Source organism: Centroberyx affinis, unplaced genomic scaffold, assembly GCF_046629955.1.
Source record: "Centroberyx affinis isolate AG114_WGS23_722 - 3 ecotype Tasmania unplaced genomic scaffold, CSIRO-AGI_Caff_v1 ptg001780l_1, whole genome shotgun sequence".
Classification (NCBI taxonomy): Eukaryota; Metazoa; Chordata; class Actinopteri; order Beryciformes; family Berycidae; genus Centroberyx; species Centroberyx affinis.
The window spans coordinates 290,788-312,543 of NW_027280173.1; the positions used below are offsets into that span (position 1 = coordinate 290,788).

General features: G+C 39.1%; 2 protein-coding genes across 2 annotated transcripts; both read right to left on the reverse strand.

Annotated features, from left to right (window-relative positions):
* Positions 1-646: 646 nt before the first annotated feature.
* smpdl3a (sphingomyelin phosphodiesterase acid like 3A) lies at positions 647-15,950 on the reverse strand. Its single transcript, XM_071529364.1, has 8 exons — positions 15,798-15,950; positions 13,942-14,155; positions 9,116-9,260; positions 8,411-8,507; positions 7,024-7,187; positions 5,396-5,576; positions 3,060-3,184; positions 647-1,981 (listed from the first exon to the last, which is right to left on the reverse strand). The coding sequence occupies exons 1-8, from the start codon at positions 15,886-15,888 to the stop codon at positions 1,676-1,678; spliced, it is 1,323 nt and encodes a 440-aa protein (XP_071385465.1). The 5' UTR covers positions 15,889-15,950; the 3' UTR covers positions 647-1,675.
* A 647-nt stretch (positions 15,951-16,597) lies between these two features.
* Positions 16,598-18,978, reverse strand: LOC139652323 (fatty acid-binding protein, brain). The gene is made up of 4 exons (XM_071529350.1): positions 18,868-18,978; positions 18,436-18,608; positions 17,302-17,403; positions 16,598-16,797 (listed from the first exon to the last, which is right to left on the reverse strand). Exons 1-4 carry the CDS (start codon positions 18,938-18,940, stop codon positions 16,747-16,749), a joined length of 399 nt encoding a protein of 132 aa, XP_071385451.1. The 5' UTR covers positions 18,941-18,978; the 3' UTR covers positions 16,598-16,746.
* Positions 18,979-21,756: the final 2,778 nt, after the last annotated feature.

The window sequence follows — 21,756 nt, forward strand, 5'->3', positions numbered from 1 at the left end:
TAATGCTGTGTAACATTTACAGCATATGCCTCCATATTGATGTCAGATAACTAGATCTCAGAAACTTGGAATTCTGGTCTGAAGGGACATTCCATTGGATTTTTCCTAGGAAGTCAGAATTTCCGACCTCAGAATTTGAATGGAGTGCCACCAAAAAACATTTAGTTTACTGACATCACCCTACAGGATTTCTGGGTAATGAAGTCCCCAAAATTCAGTTCACTCTCAGACAGTGAGAGGTAATAAATCTTAGTTACATTTCAACTATTCACATGAAATCAAAAAGTACCTTAAGGATTTTCTGTCAGTTTCTGTAAGGATTTTCCAAACTGTTCCTCTTGACACATTACATAACTGTAAATTTTGACGCGCTCTGTCTCTTTGTCTTTGGTGGATCTCGGTTAGCTGCCTCATGCTGCTTTGAAAACGCATGTAAAAGTGATGATTATCAAAGCTTTTTTTTTTTTTTTTTAAGCTGACTGGTAACTGGCATTCAACCTAATAGGATCGGCCTGTGTAGCCGCCTTTGAAATTGGGTTAAGTTACTTTTCTTTCCTCTATCATGTGGTGTTTGCATTAATTCTTCCACCCCCGTAGGTAAAGTGATAGAGAGAAAGTTCACGCACGAGAGAGAAATCAACCCCAAAACAACTTTATTGGTAGAAAAATAATGAAGTGAAATACAAACACACCAATTCCACACTTTCTGTGTCAGGTGTATATATATATAAAATATGATTAATGTTACATTCATGCCCTGTTTATGTGCAACAATGCTGGTAGCGTGAATCATACAATTTCAATTTCACTGGAAATGGAAACACTGCAAGTTATCATTTGTATATGTTTTACACAACTTCAAGTTTTCAAGTTTAATTTGGGTAACACTTTACAATAAGGGTCACTAAGTTCAGTTAATTAACAGTTAACTAATGTGTGTGGTAATCATTTACTAATGGTGTTCATGTTAACTAAGGTATTAATTTACACATTATTTAATAGTCATCTTTATAAACTATTAAATAATGTATAAATTAATACCTTAGTTAACATGAACACATTAGTAAATTCACATTAGTTAACTGTAAATTAAGGGTTAGTTAATGAATTCTATGCATTAGAATTAACTAACCCTTATTAAGCATTAACTAACCCTTAACTTAGTGACCCTTATTGTAAAGTGGTACCTTAATTTGAATCGAGAAACATATGCAATACATGAATCCAGGTAAAAGCCATGATCCCTTATTGATTTCCCCTTATTAAATCTATACCAATCACAAAGGTGAAGATGTGGATAGAAAAGCAGATGAGTCACAGAAGGATTTTTAAGCTTTGAGACAATTAAGATGGGGATTGTGCAAAAGGGGCTGCAACTCAATATCAGTATGATATTGCATTTTCTCACTTTTCTACCCGACTGGATATTTTCAAATAGTAATAATTAATAATAATTGTGTAATGTGTCGTCTTTAGTGTATCTGAGCAACTTTATACTCCAGTTAGTGATATCAATGATTGCGTATAAATGGAAATGTGTGTCTTCCCATGGCAGATACCTAATTAAAAAAAAGGGTGGAAATGTAAAATTTGAAAACATCATTCATTACAAAGTCAAAAAGTAAATCCCCAGACAAATCCCTGAAAAATCCTCGATTTTCGATTCTCATTCATCCTACCATTTTCCCTTCGCAACACATTTGGAATAGGATTGCTGGTCCAGGTAGAGCACAGCGCACACCTGCCTGAGCTTACACTCTCCCTCACAGAATATACTGTTGTTGTAGCTGACCATGAAGTGACTGAAATACGTGTCAAAGGCTTTGGTTTGTGGCAGCCTGAAGCTCAGGGCCAGCTGGAGCAGGCTTTGTGGCTGGAGGTCTTTGAGTCCAAAAGCCTCCGTCATGATGTATTCAAGCCTCCAGTCAGATCTTTGTTTCTCGTTGGCTTCCGTCAGATTCAAATAGTACTGCCAGATATCCTTCAGGGAGAGAGAAAAGCAAAGCAAACCAAAAGAGAGAGAGAGAGAGAGAGAGAGTCTTTTAGTCTTTTTAAAAGCCAGAAAAAGCCAATATTCAACTGAAGCATCTTGATTGGAAACAGTTTTTGTGCCCTGATTGACACCGCAATTAATCATCACAAAAGCCCTCTTTCCCTGATCTCTGATCAGTGGAGGCAAAGTTACCGTAGGTATTTGAGTACAAGACATTAGTTTGGTTTGACCTGAATTTGTCAACATGTGTGCTAAATGAAGCAGTGCTCATTTCTCTTCTCTTTCTTTTCAAAGTTCTTTTTTTACTTTTTAGGGTTTCCATGAAGTACAATCACAAAGAGACTTCCTGGGATTTCACTATTGGTCCTACCAAAAAGCAAGTCCTTAAAGCAAGTCCTGAAGAACATTCAACCCGAAATGGAGGTGCTCCTAATTTCATGAGCACAAACTGCTCATTGTTTTATTGTTCTAAAAAATATATATATATATTTATTGGCACAGAAAAATCAACATGTTTCAGCAGAAAGCCACAGGGCCACATAACAAAGAGACCATAGACACAAGGGAAAGCTGCCTTTCTGCTCAGAGACAAGAAAATACCATTTCTCATATTCTGTACAACTTCCAATCCAAAAACAAGCAACATAAGGTTTGTGGTTTGTACGCATTAGCATATTTAACAAAGTGATTGTGAATGAAGTAGCGACGGTTTGGTTTTTCTTGTGAATCTGGTGAAAAAGGAACTTCCTCTATAGCAGGGCAATTTAATTGCCGGCCCGCAGACTGAATCTGGCCCTTCAGTCATGTCAATTAAGCCGCTTGATTGATTCAGAGCGGCTAAATAAAAAACAATATTTTATTTATCCTATAAGAATGTGTGCGCCTTGTGTAAATTTTTCACCAAAAACAGAATAACTTGCTCCTCTTTGTCCCGCACTGACCGAGATGGTTACATAGGTAACCTTGGTTCTATGAACATGAAACAGAACCCAGTTCATATGTGATGTGGATATGAGGTGGTTGTAAAGTAGTTGGCCGACAGAAGATGAGCAACAGTGTTTCTTACCAGCACAGTGTAGTCCTTGGTGTTGTAGTGGTACATGCGGAAGGCTGGGTTGTTAGAGTAGGGCTCCAAAATACTTTTGATTGGCGTAATGGCCGGTGACACAAAGAGTGAGTTCACTGGTTCACCTGCAGAACAATCCAAGGATGAGTAAATGTGTGAGTGTGTGCACAGGACAAACAAATCTTGAATATTTGAATAAGTAAATCAATACCTAAATACCTGGGTGTTCCCAGATTATCAAGTCTCTCACTTAAACACCTGAGTTAGACCAATATACTGTATGTGGCGGCTATTCCTTTTATTAAAAATTGGATCAAGTCCAGTTACTCCACCCTAATATGATGGATATGAGGCAGTTTAATAGATTACACATTTATTGTAGAATTGATCAGTACTACACTGGTTGTCTGTGGGAAGCCCGCAATCTGACCTGATTCTAACAACATTTTGATCAGATTCCACACACGTATGCATGAACATATTAGTAGTAGTAGTAGTAGTAGTATTGTGGGTTTCAATGGAGATGGTCTAAATACTGTTTCAGATGCTTTTCCACCCTAACACTGAATACTTTAAATTTGTTGGAATTTTTTAAATGAAAATGGTCAAATTTAAAAATATTTAATTTGGGCACAAAATATCTGCTATTGGCAGCTTGAATCCAAACATATTCTTACCCTTAAAAATCCCATATCACAATCGAGGTATAGTATAGTATAGTATAGTATAGTAGCCTATAGTATAGTATGGTATAGTAGCCTATAGTATAGTATAGTAGCCTATAGTATAGTATAGTATAGTATAGTATAGTATAGTACAGTACAGTATAGTAGCCTATAGTATAGTATAGTATAGTATAGTATAGTATAGTATAGTATAGTATAGTATAGTAGCCTATAGTATAGTAAATAGTGATGGTTAGACTGAAGATAACAATCCATTATTTTGAGTAAATCCATGTCATGCAGGTTTATTTTTGTTGTTTGCTTCCTCATACAACACCTGATCGGGTTAGGTGTTACACCAAATCTACACCAGGTCTACATCTAACAGATCAACCTCGGCAGTGCAAACAGCTTCTGCTTATGGAGTCATGTGTCTGTGTGGCTTCAAGGTAGGGCTGAGCATGGCATTTTTAATAGCATGTTAGCAATTACATACATTAGTCTATTATTATCTTTATCGCTATATAATCTGTGAATCATTACCCGGCGGAGGGAAGAGGGTCAGTGCCATGTAGAACATCTGATTTACTACACAGAGATGTCCTCAGGGAAGGGGAAACAATCAAAGCTCTTTTTTTTTTCCTCAACTTTGCATACTGTGCTATGTGATTGGTCCTTCTCAGACACAGTAGAAACAGACAATACAGACTGAGAAGATATGTACAAATACATTGGAGATATTCAAAATCCTTTTACCATGCATCTAGGGATGTGAATTTCTGATTTTTAGACCAGTGTCTAAGAAAGTTATCTTTGAGCCAGTCAGTGATTCCACACTGCAAAATGTTTTTAAGTGATTTTATCTTGTTTCTAGACCTATCCTATAAAATTTCTAGTCAAATTGTCTTACTGCACCGGCAGATAATCTTGCTGATTCCAATAAATTTCACTTGATTCATGCCAATATGACTTCTTTCAAGAAATCATCATAAAACAATGCAGAAAATCTTGAAACAAGAAACTTTCTCCAAGACATCCATAACAAGAAGTTACATTCTCCTGTAAAAAAAGTCAAATTTGTTGAAAGCGGTAAAATTATCTGCCAGTGCAGTAAGATGATTTCACAAAAAAAAAAATCCTAAAATAAGCTTGATAAGTCTGGATACAAGATGAAATAACTTAACAAGTTTGTCAGTTTTTGCAGTGCATATCATTGCGTTCATTTTCTATTGGATCTGATACAATCTGATTCAGTACCATAAAGAGCAATGCATTATCTAGCTAGGTAACAGAAATGGCGACGTTAGCATGATAACGTCATTAGCATCACATAGACAAGGCACCTGTACAGAACAACTGACATTATTTTAGCTTGACCACATGTATGAACTTCTCAATGTCTCCTATATTTTAGATTCTTTCAACAATGGGAAGATTTGACCCACTGCTAGAAATTTCTGTCTGAACATCAACCATGAGTTAGCTTAAACTCAGCCTTACATTTATGTACACAGCAGGAAAATGGAAAACAATAGGATGCAATTTCGTTTTTTAATTTTTGCCCACTTTCATGGCTGTCAAAGAACCTTAAATTAAGTGCACTTCAACAGTATAAAATATTTTGAACCAGATTTTTGGCTAGGTCTGACAGCATGCCCGTCTGTTTTTTACCTTTCTCATCCAGCAGCACCATAATGCTGTCTCGGTGGGTGTGGCCGTAGAATTGTCCTGCGATGACGTGACTGTACGTTCTGAAGATGGCGACCAGCCTCTCGTTGTGGCTCTCTCTTATAGCAGTGATGCCTCTGGCGAAGGGCAGGTACCCCACCGGCACATGGGCTATGATGAACACCTAGAGCGGAGATGGGTCACCAGTTTTAATCCCATACCGATTCAGATGACCCATTTATTTTCTCCTCCATTTTCTCTCCTTCTACTTTCTAGTAGGTAGCTAGCTGAAATTGAGTGCATCAGTAGAATTCCTACTAGGGCTGAACAATTAATCGAAATTTTATCGAAATCGCAATACTGCAATTTTCAAATCGCAGGAGGCGCAATATTTGTTAAAGGCGAAATGTGTGTCAAAAATCACACTATAATCATTTTAATACGTTTTTCAATGAAAATGAGAATAATGATGTAAAAATTATCATTCCCTCTAATATCGCAAATCATATCGCAATTGCAATATCAGTCAAAATAATCGCAATTAGATATTTTTTCAAAATTGTTCAGCCCTAATTCCTACATCACAAAAAATTACAATCAAAACTAATGGTGCTATGTGTAAAATTTTAACATATACGTACATATATATATTTAACATATATAGATATTACTGTCAATTACTGTAAACAAATGAGACCATCACCAGGACCATTGGCAGCCTCTTCCAGCCTCTACACCGCATTTTACAGTGTGTGCCACCAGGTCAGATTTGGCGGGAAATCTGCTGGATTGCTTTACGGCAGAAAGGGAAATTGCTTTGCAGCACAAAACAGGAGGAGGGTGCTGTTCTTCCAACGCAAATGGAGCTAAATCTTTTCTGGCAATGGAGATGTTGGAACCAAGGTTATTATAGTTTTGCATTTTTCATTAGTTTTTATTTTTATTTCGTTTTGACTTTTTGTTTTCAATTTCAGTTTAGTTTTAATTAGTTTTTAAAGCGGGTTTGCTAGTTTAGTTTAGTTTTTATTTTTTGAAAATGCTTAGTTTTAGTTTAGTTTTTATTAGTTTCAGTGTTAGTTTTAGTCTTTTTTTGTAATATGGGGTATTTGTCATGGGCGAGATTCAAAAATTCAAAATACTAGGCTTATGTATGAAATAAATTGACAAAGACAAAAACTAAAGACATTTTCTCTATAATTTTAGTTTATTTTAGTTAGTTTTGTAAACACACAATACAGTTTCAGTGAGTTATCGTTTTTTTTGTAAAGCCTCGTTTTTATTTTTATTTCAGTTAACAAAAACGTTTTTTCACACCTAGTTTTCGTTTTTTTGTTAGTTTTCGTTAACGATAATAACCTTGGTTGGAACAAGTAAAAAAAAAAAATCACTTCCAACCTGTTTATCCTCTTCAGTAAATCCAGATGCTGGGGAGGCGGAGGGGGGCAGGGGTTTCTGGCAAAGGTATTCTTAATTTCGAGAAACAATAATACTAAAAATACCATTGAGATAGAGGCTGGCAATTGTCTCCACCACGGTCTCATTTGTTTACCGTAATTATACCAAGGTACCACAAATAATTTGAGAATTATATATTGATGGAGTCAAAGGTCAGAGGGATAGAGATTTTACACCTTCTCCAGGCTCTGAGCAGCTCTCTCCAGTGTTTCCTGCAGCCACTGGAACTGTCCAGCAGGGTCAGTCATGTTGGCTGTGGCTTTATCAGGACCGTAGTAGAGGATAGTGTTGAGACTGAGCACCCGCAGACCAGGCCTGACCAGCTGGGAGTAGTAACCACCTGCAGATGCAGAACACCGCATAAGATAAAGCTGACGCTGTCTTGATATGCTACAAATAGTCTCCAGACGGGCCCCAAAAAAGAGGGATCATATCACTCCGCTCCTGGCATCCTTTACTGGCTTCCTGCCGGTTAGAGAATCCACGGCAAAATCCGTTCATGAAGCTTTGCATGGTCTTCACCTCAGTAAAGTTCTGAACTTGGCTGTGGTTTTACTTGCCTAAACGTAACCGTTAGCTAACCCTGAGGTGACGAAGAGGTGTCCAATTCATGCTATTGTCACATAATCCAATTCATGGAGGAGGGACATAATGTTCACATAGTTAGTATAGTAGAGTTTCTGCTCATTTCACAAAATTTTATGTGACTGCGTTGTTTTCTTTTATCCTTGTGAAGCACTTTGGTATAAAATGTTTTGTGTATAAGGTGTATAAATAGAGTTGATTTTACCCACATATTAATCAACCCATTTTCATCAAAGATTTAGAGATGAATTGTGTGAGTCAATTCCTTTGATAAAAAAAATGGGCCTTTCAGTCACAAAATAATCACTTGTATATTGATATATAGAGTAATGATGCGTACACAACACCTGGTGTGTTCTGGTTTCTAGTTTCTATGACCAAAGTCTTGACGATGGTTTCCTCCCTTCTTCATCTTTCAATGCAGGGAAGCTTGCCGCAGCTGAGTGCTCATATACTATGTACCACCTATCACACACCGTTGGCACTACAGCTAACAATCTTATTGAAATCGGCCATCAAGACAGTAGCATGGCAACGTGGTTTGTAGCAATCTGAAGGCAGAGTAGATATAGTGGTTATACTGCAATTTTATACAAAACTCAAGCACCTTTTCAGAGAATCCATATTTTAAGTTAAGCAAACTCATACAAAAAGTTAAGTTAAAGTGGGCGAATCTGCTCATGTAAATAGCAAAGTTTGGTATTAGCTTATTTGAAAATTATATCAAATATTTGATGCAGATATCAAAGGCGACATGCAAATGTGCTGGCAGTGCAATGAAACAAAACCTATATGTTTTCCAATTTTAAAAAAATATTTCTATTACCTTTGCATTATATTTCAAAGATACCTGAATCCGTTAAAAAACGGGCTTAAAAAGCATTTTCATGTTTTCTTACAATAGGTCTTGGGGGCTTAAAGGGTTAGGGTTAGATTTCAGAGAATGACCCTTGAAATACTGGTAGCTGATAACATTACCTTCTGTGAGTGTGAGCAGGGCTTCAGGCTGCAGCCAGGGCGCCCAGGCCTTGGCAGCAGCCTGGTAGATGGCATTAGTGGAGGTCGGCAACTGGTCCTAAGAACAATGGTGGAAACACGTAATAAACTGAACAATCTGAAATACAAACAGTTATCATGCAGCACCACTTTGCATGGCAGAAGCTCTTCAAAAACTCCATAGAAATTCCATAGAAATACAATCTCATATACATTGCCAATTATAACACAAATTCCTCAAGTGCTAAACCTTTTTAAAAGGCAATCAGATCTGTATTTAAACAATAAGGTACTGGATGTTAGGGTTCAACCAATATATCAGTTTGTAGATATTGGCGTTTTATAAAAAAATCAGACATCATCCAGCCAGTGTCGTCCTCATCTGATATGATGGAGTTTTTTTTTTGGGGGGGGGGGGGCGTTTTGTTTTATTTCTTCCAAATGACATCAAATTGGCTGTGGGGGGCGATATTCGGTATCACGGGAAATTTTGTGACATTTCGTGAATATCACGATATTCACAAAAAGATTCACACACACACGGCACAGGTCATATAACATCGAATATCAGCCCAAGCCTAATGAGAAATTGAAAAATAGAAATGAGCTCTCTTTAGATAGATCGATGTCAGAATGCTTAATGTCCTGTCAGAGGATAGAGATGGTGTGCTACAGACAGTACAGTACCTGTGGCCAGTAGTCGTGGTTGCCCAGGGCAGGATAGACCGTCAGGTTGGGGAAATGCTCTCTGATGGTCTGGCTCATATTAGCGATCACCTGGATCACTATATCTGTAGACAGCTCATCTACTGGGACATGAGGTGGACTGTCACTGGGAGGGAGGGAAAATACGATGCATTATTATAAGGCCAGGGCAAATGGGCCAGACATAAAATACTTCAGATTGGGTCGATACTACATGTATGCGTCGATGCCCTGAACATTTTTTAGAATTGGAGCCAATGCAAAAATGATACGGATCAACTGTGCCTGATTGTCAGTTAGTAACATGGCAATGCTCTGAGTTATCTCAAAATTGTAATTTAATTGAATTTCTTTACACAATATCATTAAATTGTCCATTACAGGATGATCTGAATACGCTTATGTTGTTTTCTTAGCACCATTGTATTCCTTGGCCATCAAAACAGAGGTATAGACAGATTCTTTCAGTACTATCATGGTCAGGTGAGCAGATATACAGGAAAACTTATTTGCTGGTAATGGAGGAAAGAAAAACAGCCACCATAGCCGATTGGTACCATCTTACCAACGGCTCTAATTCTGAAAATGTATACCAATGTAGATCAATTACGGTGCTTTTACACAAATCTGAATGATTGATGTCCATTTTACCTTGACTATATTAATCTCTCTCTCTACAGCACCACTGCAGCAGTTGGGGGTTCAGCACCCACAGGTTGGTCTTGTTCCCAGCATGAGTAAAACTTTCAATGAAGCTTCACCAGAAGCCAGCTGTTGAATTTGATGAGCAGTATGATTTGATACTGAAGAAGGGGTTTGCAACATATCTTATTACTGAGACTTTAGAATATTTTATTCCCAGAATGCTGTAACATAAACGCCATCCATACACTGTTCTTCATAATACTGTTGAACAAAGACTGAGTATTAAAGCAGGTTCCAGTGGCCATAGGGGGAGGTTTGTGGAGGGATGAGGGGAAACAGTGTACAAAGTATGATGGCAAAATAATACTACAAATTAAGCCCAACAATAGTGAAATAAAGCAAAAATCTGCTTGCGCAGTAACTTAATCCTCAGCCCTAGGCAGCCTTTTCAAGTTTTAATCCAGGTACAGTGAAGGCGTTCTCTTAACCATGTTTAATAAGCATTATGCATGCCTATAAATGCCTGGCTTAGCTGATTAGTCGCAGATTAATAGAGAGCCGTATGGTGAAAACACTGCTGTGATCGAAGCTTACAACTAAGTTCACCCTTTTTAAGAGTCATTATCACAGTCTTCTGAACATCCGTTTCCACCTCCCATAGAGACTGTATGGCAGCTCTCAGTTGCCACTATAGCTGCTTTTCATGCATTGCAAATAAGACAACGCTTACTCATCGTTAAAAGGCCTGGAGCTTCAGTGATCCACAGAACTGATTCAGTGCTTTCCACTATACTGGTCAGCAAGTGGTACTGATGTGTAAATGGTCTGCCATACTACGAAAATAACGATATAACAACAATAATAAATGACATTATCCATTACTTTTTTAATCTGAATGTTGGGTATGTATTAATGTTAATCTAATGGGCCCATTCCACCTCTATTCCACACAAGAAAGGCATATTACACTTGCTTATAGAGCAACGCTGGGATAAGTAACTATATTCAAGATAGAGCCTCAATATTAGAACTAAAATATTTAATTACCATGCCGTTACTGAAATCAACTTTTGCAGACTATTTCTAATTGAGTGGAAGTCACTAATTTGTAGATGTCACTGCAGCCTACCATGGGAAGATGCAGTAGATGAGGAATATGACAGGAACCTAAATGTGTTTTGTAGCTTAATGCTAATAAGTGATTTGTGGTTGATAATAGGTTTAATGTAGCATGCAAATGAGACACTAAAATGATAGTATGCAGAATGTTGTTTTACATGAATACGGGTACGTTTTATTTTATTTTTGATATTTATGTATGGATGGATTAATTTCATTTCCTTTTTGATACATTTCAAAAGACTTGTGCATGATTTAAAGAACCGGATTTAACAACAAACACAGTAAACATGAGAAATGAAATACTTGAGACTATTGGTAATTGACAAATGTTTAATCAGATGAGAGTTACGGAAAGCATAATGCATTCACTTGAGAAAAAAAATTTTGCCCTGTTTTTCTGAATTAACGAGATAATTATCTCAGAATTCTGAGAAAAGTTTTCATGGGAAAAAAAATAATCCTGCATTGTTTTTCTGAATTAATGAGATATCTCAAAATCCCAAGAGAAGCTCTCATTCCTCCTAGAGAGCTCGATTTCATGGAAGCAAACATGTCCCGCCTGTTTAGTTTAATCCAGTTTTATTTTGAATGGGTTTTCCGCCTGAACAACCGCAAAGTCCTGAGGTGCCTGCGCAAAGTCGACAAACTAATAACAATACCATCTATATGACTTAAAGACACGAGTAGCTCCCAATGTTTCAAACCAAAAGCAAAATAAAACTGGATTAACCTAAACAGGCGGGACATGTTTGCTTCCATGAAATCGAGCTCTCAAGGAGGAATGAGAGCTTCTCTTGGGATTTTGAGATATCTCATTAATTCAGAAAAACAGAGCAGAATAATTTTTTTTCAATGAAAACTTTTTCTCAGAATTCTGAGATAATTATCTCGTTAATTCAGAAAAACAGGGCACATTTTTTTTTCTCAAGTGAATGCATTATGCTTCCGTAACTCTCATCTGATTAAACATTTGTCAATTACCAATAGTCTCAAGTATTTCATTTCTCATGTTTACTGTGTTTGTTGTTAAATCCTGTTCTTTAAATCAGAAAAATTCAGAAAAACAGGGCAATTTTTTTTTTTTTCTCAAGTGAATGCATTACGCTTCCGTAGATTCTGACGGAGAAGCAACACGCGTCTGTCAGTTTTCACAGGCTCACATCCTGAGACCTGTAACATATACTACTAGTCGCAGCCACTGTTATATATCATATTAGAGCCCTGCATCTCGCGGGAGCGGGCGGGTTTTAGCGTTGCTGCGGGCGGGAGCGGGCGGTCAAAACATAAACTGCGGGTCCCGGGATTTAACCAGAAGGATGGAGACGGAGTCAACAGATGCAGTTGAAAAGAAAATCAAAGCAGGTCATTACAATACCAAAGCAAAGCAAGGCAAGTCTGACATTTGGACAAATTTCTCAGTCGTCAGTGGTCACTAGAACGTAATTTCGCCACGTTATTACCGACAGGTGGGACTAGAGGACTGCATCGGGATTGGGATCGGGATCCCGCGGGACCCAACGCAAATCTCGTGGAGAAATCGGCGGGAGCGGACGGGAGCGGGATTTAAAAAAAACAGTCCCGCACAGGGTTCTATATCATATGATGGTATGGCTATGACAGCAGAAGCAACTGGTCATACACCGATCTCAGTTCTTGGTATAATTGCCTAACATGATTAAGGTTAAGGATATAATCTGGTTTCTGAACTGTTAAGTGGGCTGTTTCAAGCCAGCAGGTGCAGCCTTCCCTTTAGGCTATGATTGCTGATACCAATAGTGAGTGTAGAAATTATTGGGTGTAAAGTTGGGAAGGTATAAGTACAGGCCAGTGTAGATTAGGCCTGCAACTAACGATTATTTTCATTGTCGATTAATCTGTTGATTATTTTCTCGATTAATCGATTAGTGGTTTGGTCTATAAAATGTCAGAAAATGGTGAAAAATGTGGATCAGTGTTTCCCAAAGCCCAAGATGACGTCCTCAAATGTCTTGTTTTGTCCACAACCCAAAGATATTCAGTTTACTGTCATAGAGGAGGAAAGAAACCAGAAAATATTCACATTTAAGAAGCTGGAATCAGAGAATTTTGACTTCTTTTTCTTAAAAAATTACTCAAACCGATGAATCGATTATCAAACATAGTTGGAGATTAATTTAATAGTTGACAACTAATCGATTAATCGTTGCAGCTCTAGTGTAGATGACTATAATTCTGCTTAGTGTTGAGAGTGGGTGCTGGGGTGTGGGGGGTTCTGAGACACCCGACCTTACTGTTGAACCTTCCGGAGGTGACATTGCTTTAATTCAATTAAACATCAGTGATAGGAGGAACCCACTTGATAACCCCAATGACAACCCTGCTGTCAGTCACCATCCTTTCTTCTAACATCCAATCAAATACCGATGGGAAATCATTAAGTCTTGTGTAATCATGGGGTTTTTGTGTGCAATGTGAATCAGCTGTTACAGGAGGAAGCAACACTTCTGCTTGCTGACACACAGTTCCAGTTTGAGGGAACAGGATATGAAATGAATGCTACCATCGTTATTCTTGTAAGCTAATCACATCATAAAGCCATAACTGGAATCATTTCTAATAAACTACGGTTCGATCAGTATGGGCTTTTGAAGGGGAATACTGATGCTTTTGGATTAAAGCTACTGATAGCTGATGTTTTGTGCTGATATTCAGGTTCTTTATTTTTTGGCATGAAAATGATCATGTATTCAGTGTTCCACACAAATAAATATTCTTGGCAGGATGGAATGGATGGATGAATACTTATGTGGAATCTGATCAAAATGTCTATATTAAAATCAGTTTGGGTTAAGGGTTTCCCATAGACAACCAGGGTAATATTGATCAGTTGTACAATAAATGTGTAATCAATCAAACTTCATCACATCCAATATATCAGAGGTGGACACTATTTTTCAGTGAAGGGGCAATATTGGCTCCATATATCAGTGTAAGCTATAATAACCATAACATCCATCCATCCTTCCGGTCATCATTATTAGTCCCCATGTCACTGTGCCTACCCGGTCCATATGATGAAGTCCAGCGGTGGGGTGACCTGTGCCATGTGCGTGAAGGCTGATTGGATGAGGCGGTAGGGCGAGTCACACAGGAAGTCCCCGTACAGGCCGGCCCGGGCGGCGGGGACCCCTTTGGAGGAGAAACACACCTTGGTGGGGTCCGGAGACAGGCGGTAGGTGGGGTCCAGGTGCAGGTCCGTGATGTGCCAGAACCTCCCTGGATGGAGGGATGGATGGATGTTGAATGGAATGACAGGGAAAAAGGTTTAAAGAGAAGGTAGAGTCCTGTAAGTCATTATAATGAGAGACTTTCTCAAAATAATGAGTTAGTATCTCAAAACAATGAGTTAGTATCTCAAAATAATGAGAAACTTTCTCAAAATTATGAGTTAGTATCTCAAAATAATGACTTAGTATCTCAAAATTATGAGTTAGTATCTCAAAATAATGACTTGGTATCTTAAAATAATGAGAAACTTTCTCAAAATAATGACTTAGTATCTCAAAATAATGAGAAACTTTCTCAAAATAATGACTTAGTATCTCAAAATAATGAGAAACTTTCTAAGTCATTATTTTGAGATACTAAGTCATTATTTTGAGAAAGTTTCTCATTATTTTGAGATACTAACTCATTATTTTGAGAAAGTTTCTCATTATTTTGAGAAAGTTTCTCATTATAATGACTTACAGAATCTTTTGTATTTTTCATCACACTGGCGAATGGGCTTCCATAGTTAAGAGTTTGTTACATATTCATAGTATTCTGTAACATCACCAGACGGCCATCTTGGTGGGGAAAATAACAGGTGATTGTAATAAATTAACAGGTGATTCCAATCAAATGACAAACACAGCCAATGAGCTGACTGCATTAGCCATATTGGTAGGAAATGCATGTGACATCATGGGAATACTATGAATAACAGCAATATACAACAAAATAAAATTTCACTTCAAAATAACGGATAGCAAAAGTAAGCTGCTAATTGACAGCCCAAAACTCCATTCAAAACGTCTGCCTCAGATTTAGATTCAGTTTAAAGGGAAATGTACATACCTCTTACCATCTGATTCAGACTTTTTCTAAAACATTAGGAGGCACTTTTCAATTCGGCATACATTCAATCCGCCAAGCAGCACTTATTTTGATACAATTTCAATTTTTATAGCTGGTTCGCCTGCTATTCCCCAAACATTATTCCACCAAAACACACAGTGGACTGCAGTAGCGAGCAGTGTGAACCAATTCTAAAAAATAAAAATTTTACTAATCAATGTAGCGTATAATAAATAAAAGGAGACTTTGTTCATTTACTGTTTAAACAACTGACAATTTCCAAAACAAAGTATGGCGCAGTCACCTTGCCCAGACAGGTTCCGTTCTCTTGTACGGGATGAGAAGGTCCGTTCAAAATTCTGGCAATTGATGTGACTTTGATTATCCCCAAACGACACATAGCTCTTAGAACATGCCTTAAGTCATTTTACGAATCGAAAATGTCGTATGGTAAATTCGGCATACAAGTGATCCACCAAGCAGCATTCTGTATAAATAAAATCTCAACTTTTACAGTTGCTTCGCACTGCTAGCCACCACTTGCCACGGTGTATTTTGATGGAAGATGACTGGGAATAACAGAGGAACCACTTCTAAAAAGTGAACTATTACTGAAGCCAGAGCTGCTTGGTGGCTTATATGTATGCCGAACTGAAGAGTGGAACCTTGTTAGCCAGAAAAAAATCTTCAATCATGTTCTACCTTTTATGTACTGTTGCCGATAAACACCGTGAAGTTACACCGCTAGATTTCGAATAAAGTTCAGCGCACGGCGGAAAGTCTCGGGGTTTCGACTCACCTGTGCTCGGCAGGTAAACGCTTTCAACGGGAGCCGCCGTCAGCGGAGCCGCGCCGCAGAGCAGCAGCAGAAGACAAGCCAGCGGTACCATGGCAACTCTGTTAAAACCTACCGTTACTATACATACAGCCTAATGCTGCAGGCCATATTGGATCATTCCCATGAAATAAACAGGAAGTAGCCCGCAGTGGTCATGTGACTCCCTGGGTTTGGGAGCCCAGAGGGCGGGCTCGCTGGCAGGCAAACGCATTGAATATGTACACTGCCAGATTGCTGCTTTCCATGCATGGGTTGGGATCGGGGTATAATAAGGTGCTTAGCCAGAGTCCAAATGTTATCTTGTAGCCTAGTTTTTGTCATTATAATAGAAAAATGGAAGAAAAATGACCAGAAAACTATTCAAAGCCACAATATCTAAGAAGGTCACATCAGGGGAGGGGAGCGACCAGGGACAATAATGCACCTTGTAAGCTGATTGTTCATAACATGGATCAAATAATAACCTATGTTGTTGCACATCTTGTTATTCCACTTTGTCCCAGGAAATTTAGCCTCTTGGTGGAAAATATGAAATGTTGAGACTTGGGGTTTGGGTGAATGTCATTCCCGATGCTCAGAAATGTCTCCTCCCTGGAGCTGGTAGGGATTCAGTGTGGCCCAGTGTGCAGTGCAGACCATTGCTACCATTGTAATGCATCATTTACATATCAGAAACAAGACAAGCACGTTTATTCTCTGTGTTTTATTTCATGCTTCACACAGGGTCGGTTTGCAAAGACGATCCATCCATCACGACAGAAATGCAGTAAATACAAAAATTTCTTACAAAAACGTGTCCAGTCCATGTTGTAGAACATCTGGAGGAGGATGAAGTGCAAAGGGTAGCGTACAGTCAATAATAATTATAAAAACAACACTTCTGGGCCAGGTTTGGACGCTGTTAGACCAGTCATGCCTTCTCGTAGGAACGAACCGCGTGGATGTCTTCGAAGGTCAAGTTCTGCAGAGGAGAGAAGACAGGGAATTAAATGTTTCTACCAACCACAGCGACTGGCAAATCAATCCTACAGTTAAACAGCCACTTTCACCATTTCCAAACAGCTTTTTTTTTATAAGCCAATAATATTGTAGAGTAGAGAGGTTTAGTAGCCGCAGCTGAATTGAAGCAGCATTTGGCAGGTGGCTGGTGGTAATTTGCTTTCCTCACTGCCAACAAGCTAATTTGATAATGAATGTGTGAAAAGATGAGCCGAAAAGACACGAAACGCTCCCTTTCATCACATTTTACGGCCACAAAAACAAATAGGAATGCTTCAAAAAACAGTTTAGGTACCACCTTGGAGCTCGACACAGTTAGTCTACATAGTTAAACTACAAAAACCTGTCTGAAACATATTTTGTGCCATTATGTAATACAGTTTTTCTCCTTTTTAAGGTTTGAATGCATGTTGATGGAGTCAAACAGGCCTGGGATAAGTCTAAGGTCTAATAGTAACTCTCTTACCATGACCATCTTGCCATCCTTGATTTCTCGGACGAACTTGGTCTCTTTGCCGTCCCACTTCTGGACGTGGACCAGCTTGTCCCCATCCAGGGTCACAGTGGACTGAAAAAAACAAAAAACAGAAAAGAAGTCTGAAAATTACAGAAATTACAGAAAATTAATGCATTCAAATGCTGCAAAATGTTGGTCTATATCAGGGGTTCTCAGGCATTTTTATGTCACGGACCCCTAATAGACACATTAAGAAATTATGTCTGAGGGACCCATATGGGAAATCGTGTGGATTCAGCATTGAATTGTCAGTTCTGTATGTGGGGAGATAATAGTGATGTGAGTGAAACCTAGGATTCAAATAGTCATTCTTATACATTCTCTAATTGGGATTATTTAAATTATAGTGAAATTAAACTATTCCTCATTTGACTAGGGGACTCCCTAGAAGGACCCCTTCAAGGCCCCCTGGGGTCCCCGGACCCCATTTTGAGAACGACCGGTCTACAGCCTTTACGTGTCACTCCACTACAATTTCTCCATTACATAAACATTAATAATCCATTAAAAAATAACATAGCTTTAAAAAAGTAAAGTCGGTATCATGGGTTTATAAGGGATTTATTCATGGGTTGGTTCACAGAGACACTAGTAATTAAAGGATTTTTCATGCCTTTTGTGCATGGTTTACAGGTTATTAAGTGGAAATGAATGGAAAAATTCCTGTCTCCCTGAATTTTTCATTAAATTAGAAAGTAAGGAGTCAAGATTAAGGGGGTGTCTAAGGAGATTTCGATGGGATCTCCTCCCATTAATAACTCCCTCAATTAATTTTAAGGGGATTTTGCATGAATTAAGGGTTGAACTAATGTAAATTCATGAAAATGTAAGGTTATTTTAAGGGGTTGCTGGCTCGTAGAGTTTAGCCATAATCTTACAGATGGATGCAGGCCTGTAATAAATGAATTAATAATGGTTTATTGGGCTGTTCAGTTCACTTCTCACCACGTCCAAATATAAGAAGTGAATGGGGTTGCTGCCCGTTTGATGCTTCAGTCTTTTCTATTTCTGTGTATTATATCTGTTCATATATAGCTGGAATGTCAACAGGATTACATTTTTTTGGCTGTCCAGTCAACTTACTTTGCAGTTTCTGTCATCGGCGGTGGCTTCATCAAACTCCTCTCCCAGCTTGAAGGAGATCTCGGTGTTTTTGAAGGTGCTCTGGGTGCGGATCACCACCTTGTCGCCCTCCTGGCTGATGATCACCGTCGGCTTGGTGACGTTGCCGACCTGCCGTGTGGCGAAGCCGACACCTGAGCAGGAGCAGGGGGGGGGGGGGGGGATATGACTGTAAGTTCATAGCATTTCATATGGTTTAGAGACAGAAAGCTGTTTGATGGAGCCCCCAAATGATGCATATAAGCATCCTTAAAGCCTAGATGTATTTGCATTTATCAGAAAAAAGTCAAGAAACCTGAAAATGCAAAAATGAAAAAAACAAATAAATAAAAGGGAAAAAACCCAATTTCCCCAAAAATTAAAAAAAAAAAAAAAAAAAGAGCTGCAACTCACCGAGTGCTTTCATGTAGTCATCGAAGTTCTCACTGTCAACCAGTTTCCAAGTGGCACAGAAGGCGTCGACCATGGTGAAGCTTTCAGAGGGGGCAATGTAATCTCCCAAAGTCCACTGAGCAAACTGCAGCACTTAGAGAGTTTCCTCCTGGGTTATTATTCTGCCTCTCATTAATATTTACACCTAGGGGTGGAGCCAGGCCTTCTATTGGCTCAGGAGATGTTCTCTGACCAGTGGATTGGTGCAAAGAGGAGGTTGTGGGGTTTTTTTTTGGTTTCTTGGGAGTTGACAGCCATATGTAAATTGGGTCATGGTCAGAGAGACTGCTTGCAAAAAAAGGCAAGTCAAGTGGCTTCATTAGCCCATTTGTAGGCCTGATGATACAATTACTCTGATTCATGGGTTTCAATTGGGTAAGGTGTGGAACTAGCCACATCTCAGCCAAAGTGAGTCCAAATTTGATGTGAGCTTTTATCATTATAAGGGGGAGTAAAACAGCAAAATCCCTAGATATTCAAGTCATTATATCTAAAATAAAAAATCCCATCAGGGAGCATTCAGGACCCTGCTAGTTTGGTGACCTGTGACTAACAATTTATCACATTGACTAAATATTATCTTGTCAGTCATCAGTGAGAAATTAACTGGATTTAAATGGGCTTCAGAGTTTTGGTGATAAATGACATTAAATACAGGGACTTTGCTGCAACAAACTTCCCAGCTCTCTTTTATCACATTTGATAATGCAAGGACCTTTAGGAGCTAATCCATATTTATGTTTTATTAATTTCTCCGTCTGAATCCCTTGCTCGAGTCGTGTTTGGTGTCTGGTTGGCGGGCGGTGTCTGGAATTTATCATGTCGGAGAGAAGCACTGAAGCGGAATCAGTTTGTTTGACAGCCCTTTGTCATTAACTGCATTAAGACCCCCCTCCTCCCCGCAACCCCCCATGGGATTTCTGCATGCTGAACACACACACTAATTACTGTGTCTAAGTGTGTGTGTGAGATAGATAGATAGACAGATAGAGAGAGGGGGAGAGAGAGAGAGAGAGAGAGAGAGTGTGCATATGCTGGTTCTACTGTAATCTCTCCTCCCTGATCCTACAGTTGTACTGAAACCTGAAAGGAACTTTAAAGGAAGCTTTTTTTTTATTAATGTCAGAATCTAGTCAGTGATGTAGTGGTCACTGAAAAGGAGGTAACCTATGAGCTTCGTAAGGCAAACAACCACCAGTAGCAACAAAATCAAATACATGTATAGAAAATAATGAATTTATGTATTTCCCGTAAAAGCCCTAAACTCATATTCAGTAACAGTTTGATACTACTTACTATGATATATAATGTGAATTTATGTCATAAAAGTTGAAAAAAAACAAAAACGTTTTATGTCATAAAAAGGTGGTAAACTCTTCTTATTCTGCAAATAAAAATATAAACAGTATGAGCATGGAAAACTATGATGTGCATAGAAAACTACAGTGTGAGCATAGAAAACTATAGTGTTAGCATATACTACATTATGAGCACAGAATGCTACAGTGTGAGCAGAGAAAACTATAGTAGGAAGAGAAAACGAATGGTTACATAGGTAACCACAGTTCTATTTAATCTTGGTCAACATGCTACTGTATAGGTCAACAGTAAGTCAGGAGGGGGATGTAGTGGGGTAAACCAGGGCATGACACATTTTGCAGTTCAAAACACTGTTGTGGTTATTAACCACACTCTGGGAATGGAGTGCAAGGTTCTTAATTCTTACAAAATTAGAGTAAGACAAAAACCACATGCAAACCCATAATATTATTGAAAAAATGGTCAACACAACCACCAAGTGAGAACACCCAAAAACCCCAAAACTGTGTACAGTGATGACGGCACATTCAGAGAATAAAACCTGGAGAACGGCAGGGATGAAGCCTAAAGCACAAATGTCGTTCAGTAAAGCACCCCAAAATAAAGCCCATGAGGTAGCCACACCCCTACTGGAATGGGCCACCATGCCTGTGGGGGGCACACCCGCACTTCTGTAGTCCATAGCTATAGGGTCAACCACAAACAACAAAAAAAGAGATTATACCAATTGCCAAACGGTGCTGGTGTGAGCAATGTAACACCTCAGAACGTGGACAGAGCACAGCAAGTGCCCTGTCCAGGGCCTAACTACATCTGGAGAGTCATTAAGGGTGGGATGAAAAGCCTATAAAATCAAAGGCCGAGAAACACAAGACTAAGGGAGGACCTTGGGTCGAAAAGCAGGAAGAAGAGACACAGCAGAGCCTTCTCCACCCAGCCAAAGGCATGAAGGGTGTACAGACAGCACATGCAATTCACTCACCTTCTTTGTCTTACAGAGGTTTATGGTAAGCAAGAAGGTTGTCTTATGTGAGAGGACCTTCAAACTACTACTACTCAAACTAGCCAAGCAATCAAATGGAGGCTCAATAAGACCATTTAGGACAAGCTGCAAGTGCCAAAAGTCCTTGGTAGGCCGTCTTACCCCTCTGAGGATCTGGCTCCCAAGAGGGTGTGAGCCAATTGTGAGGCCACCAACGTGATCATGGCAGTTACATATGGCAGCGAAATAGCCCCTCATCATTGACTCATAAAGCCCATCCTCCAAGAACGACTGAAGAAACATCAACACAACAGGTGCACCACATGATACATGGTCTGACCTCCTGGAGCAGCACCAGCGACAAATCCTGTCCGATGTCCCTGCATAAAGGGCCCTTGTAGAGAAGGCTGAGACAGCATGTCTGCTCTGACTAGGACACGCCATGGGGCCCCCACAAGCACCTCTCTTAGATCTGCCATCCAAGCCTGGTGGGGCCCGTCTGGGGCTACCAGCGGACCTTGGCCTTCAACACTCATATTCTTGCCAGA

Excerpts from the sequence above, each read along its gene's own strand:
- smpdl3a (XM_071529364.1), bottom strand. The coding sequence starts at position 15,888 with ATGGTACCGCTGGCTTGTCTTCTGCTGCTGCTCTGCGGCGCGGCTCCG. Across the intron at positions 14,156-15,797 it reads CGTTTACCTGCCGAGCACAG|GGAGGTTCTGGCACATCACG; the intron begins GTGAGTCGAAAC and ends CCCTCCATCCAG. Across the intron at positions 1,982-3,059 it reads CCAAGGACTACACTGTGCTG|GATATCTGGCAGTACTATTT; the intron begins GTAAGAAACACT and ends CTCTCCCTGAAG.
- LOC139652323 (XM_071529350.1), bottom strand. The coding sequence starts at position 18,940 with ATGGTCGACGCCTTCTGTGCCACTTGGAAACTGGTTGACAGTGAGAAC. Across the intron at positions 18,609-18,867 it reads TGACTACATGAAAGCACTCG|GTGTCGGCTTCGCCACACGG; the intron begins GTGAGTTGCAGC and ends GCTCCTGCTCAG. Across the intron at positions 16,798-17,301 it reads AGGATGGCAAGATGGTCATG|AACTTGACCTTCGAAGACAT; the intron begins GTAAGAGAGTTA and ends TCTCCTCTGCAG.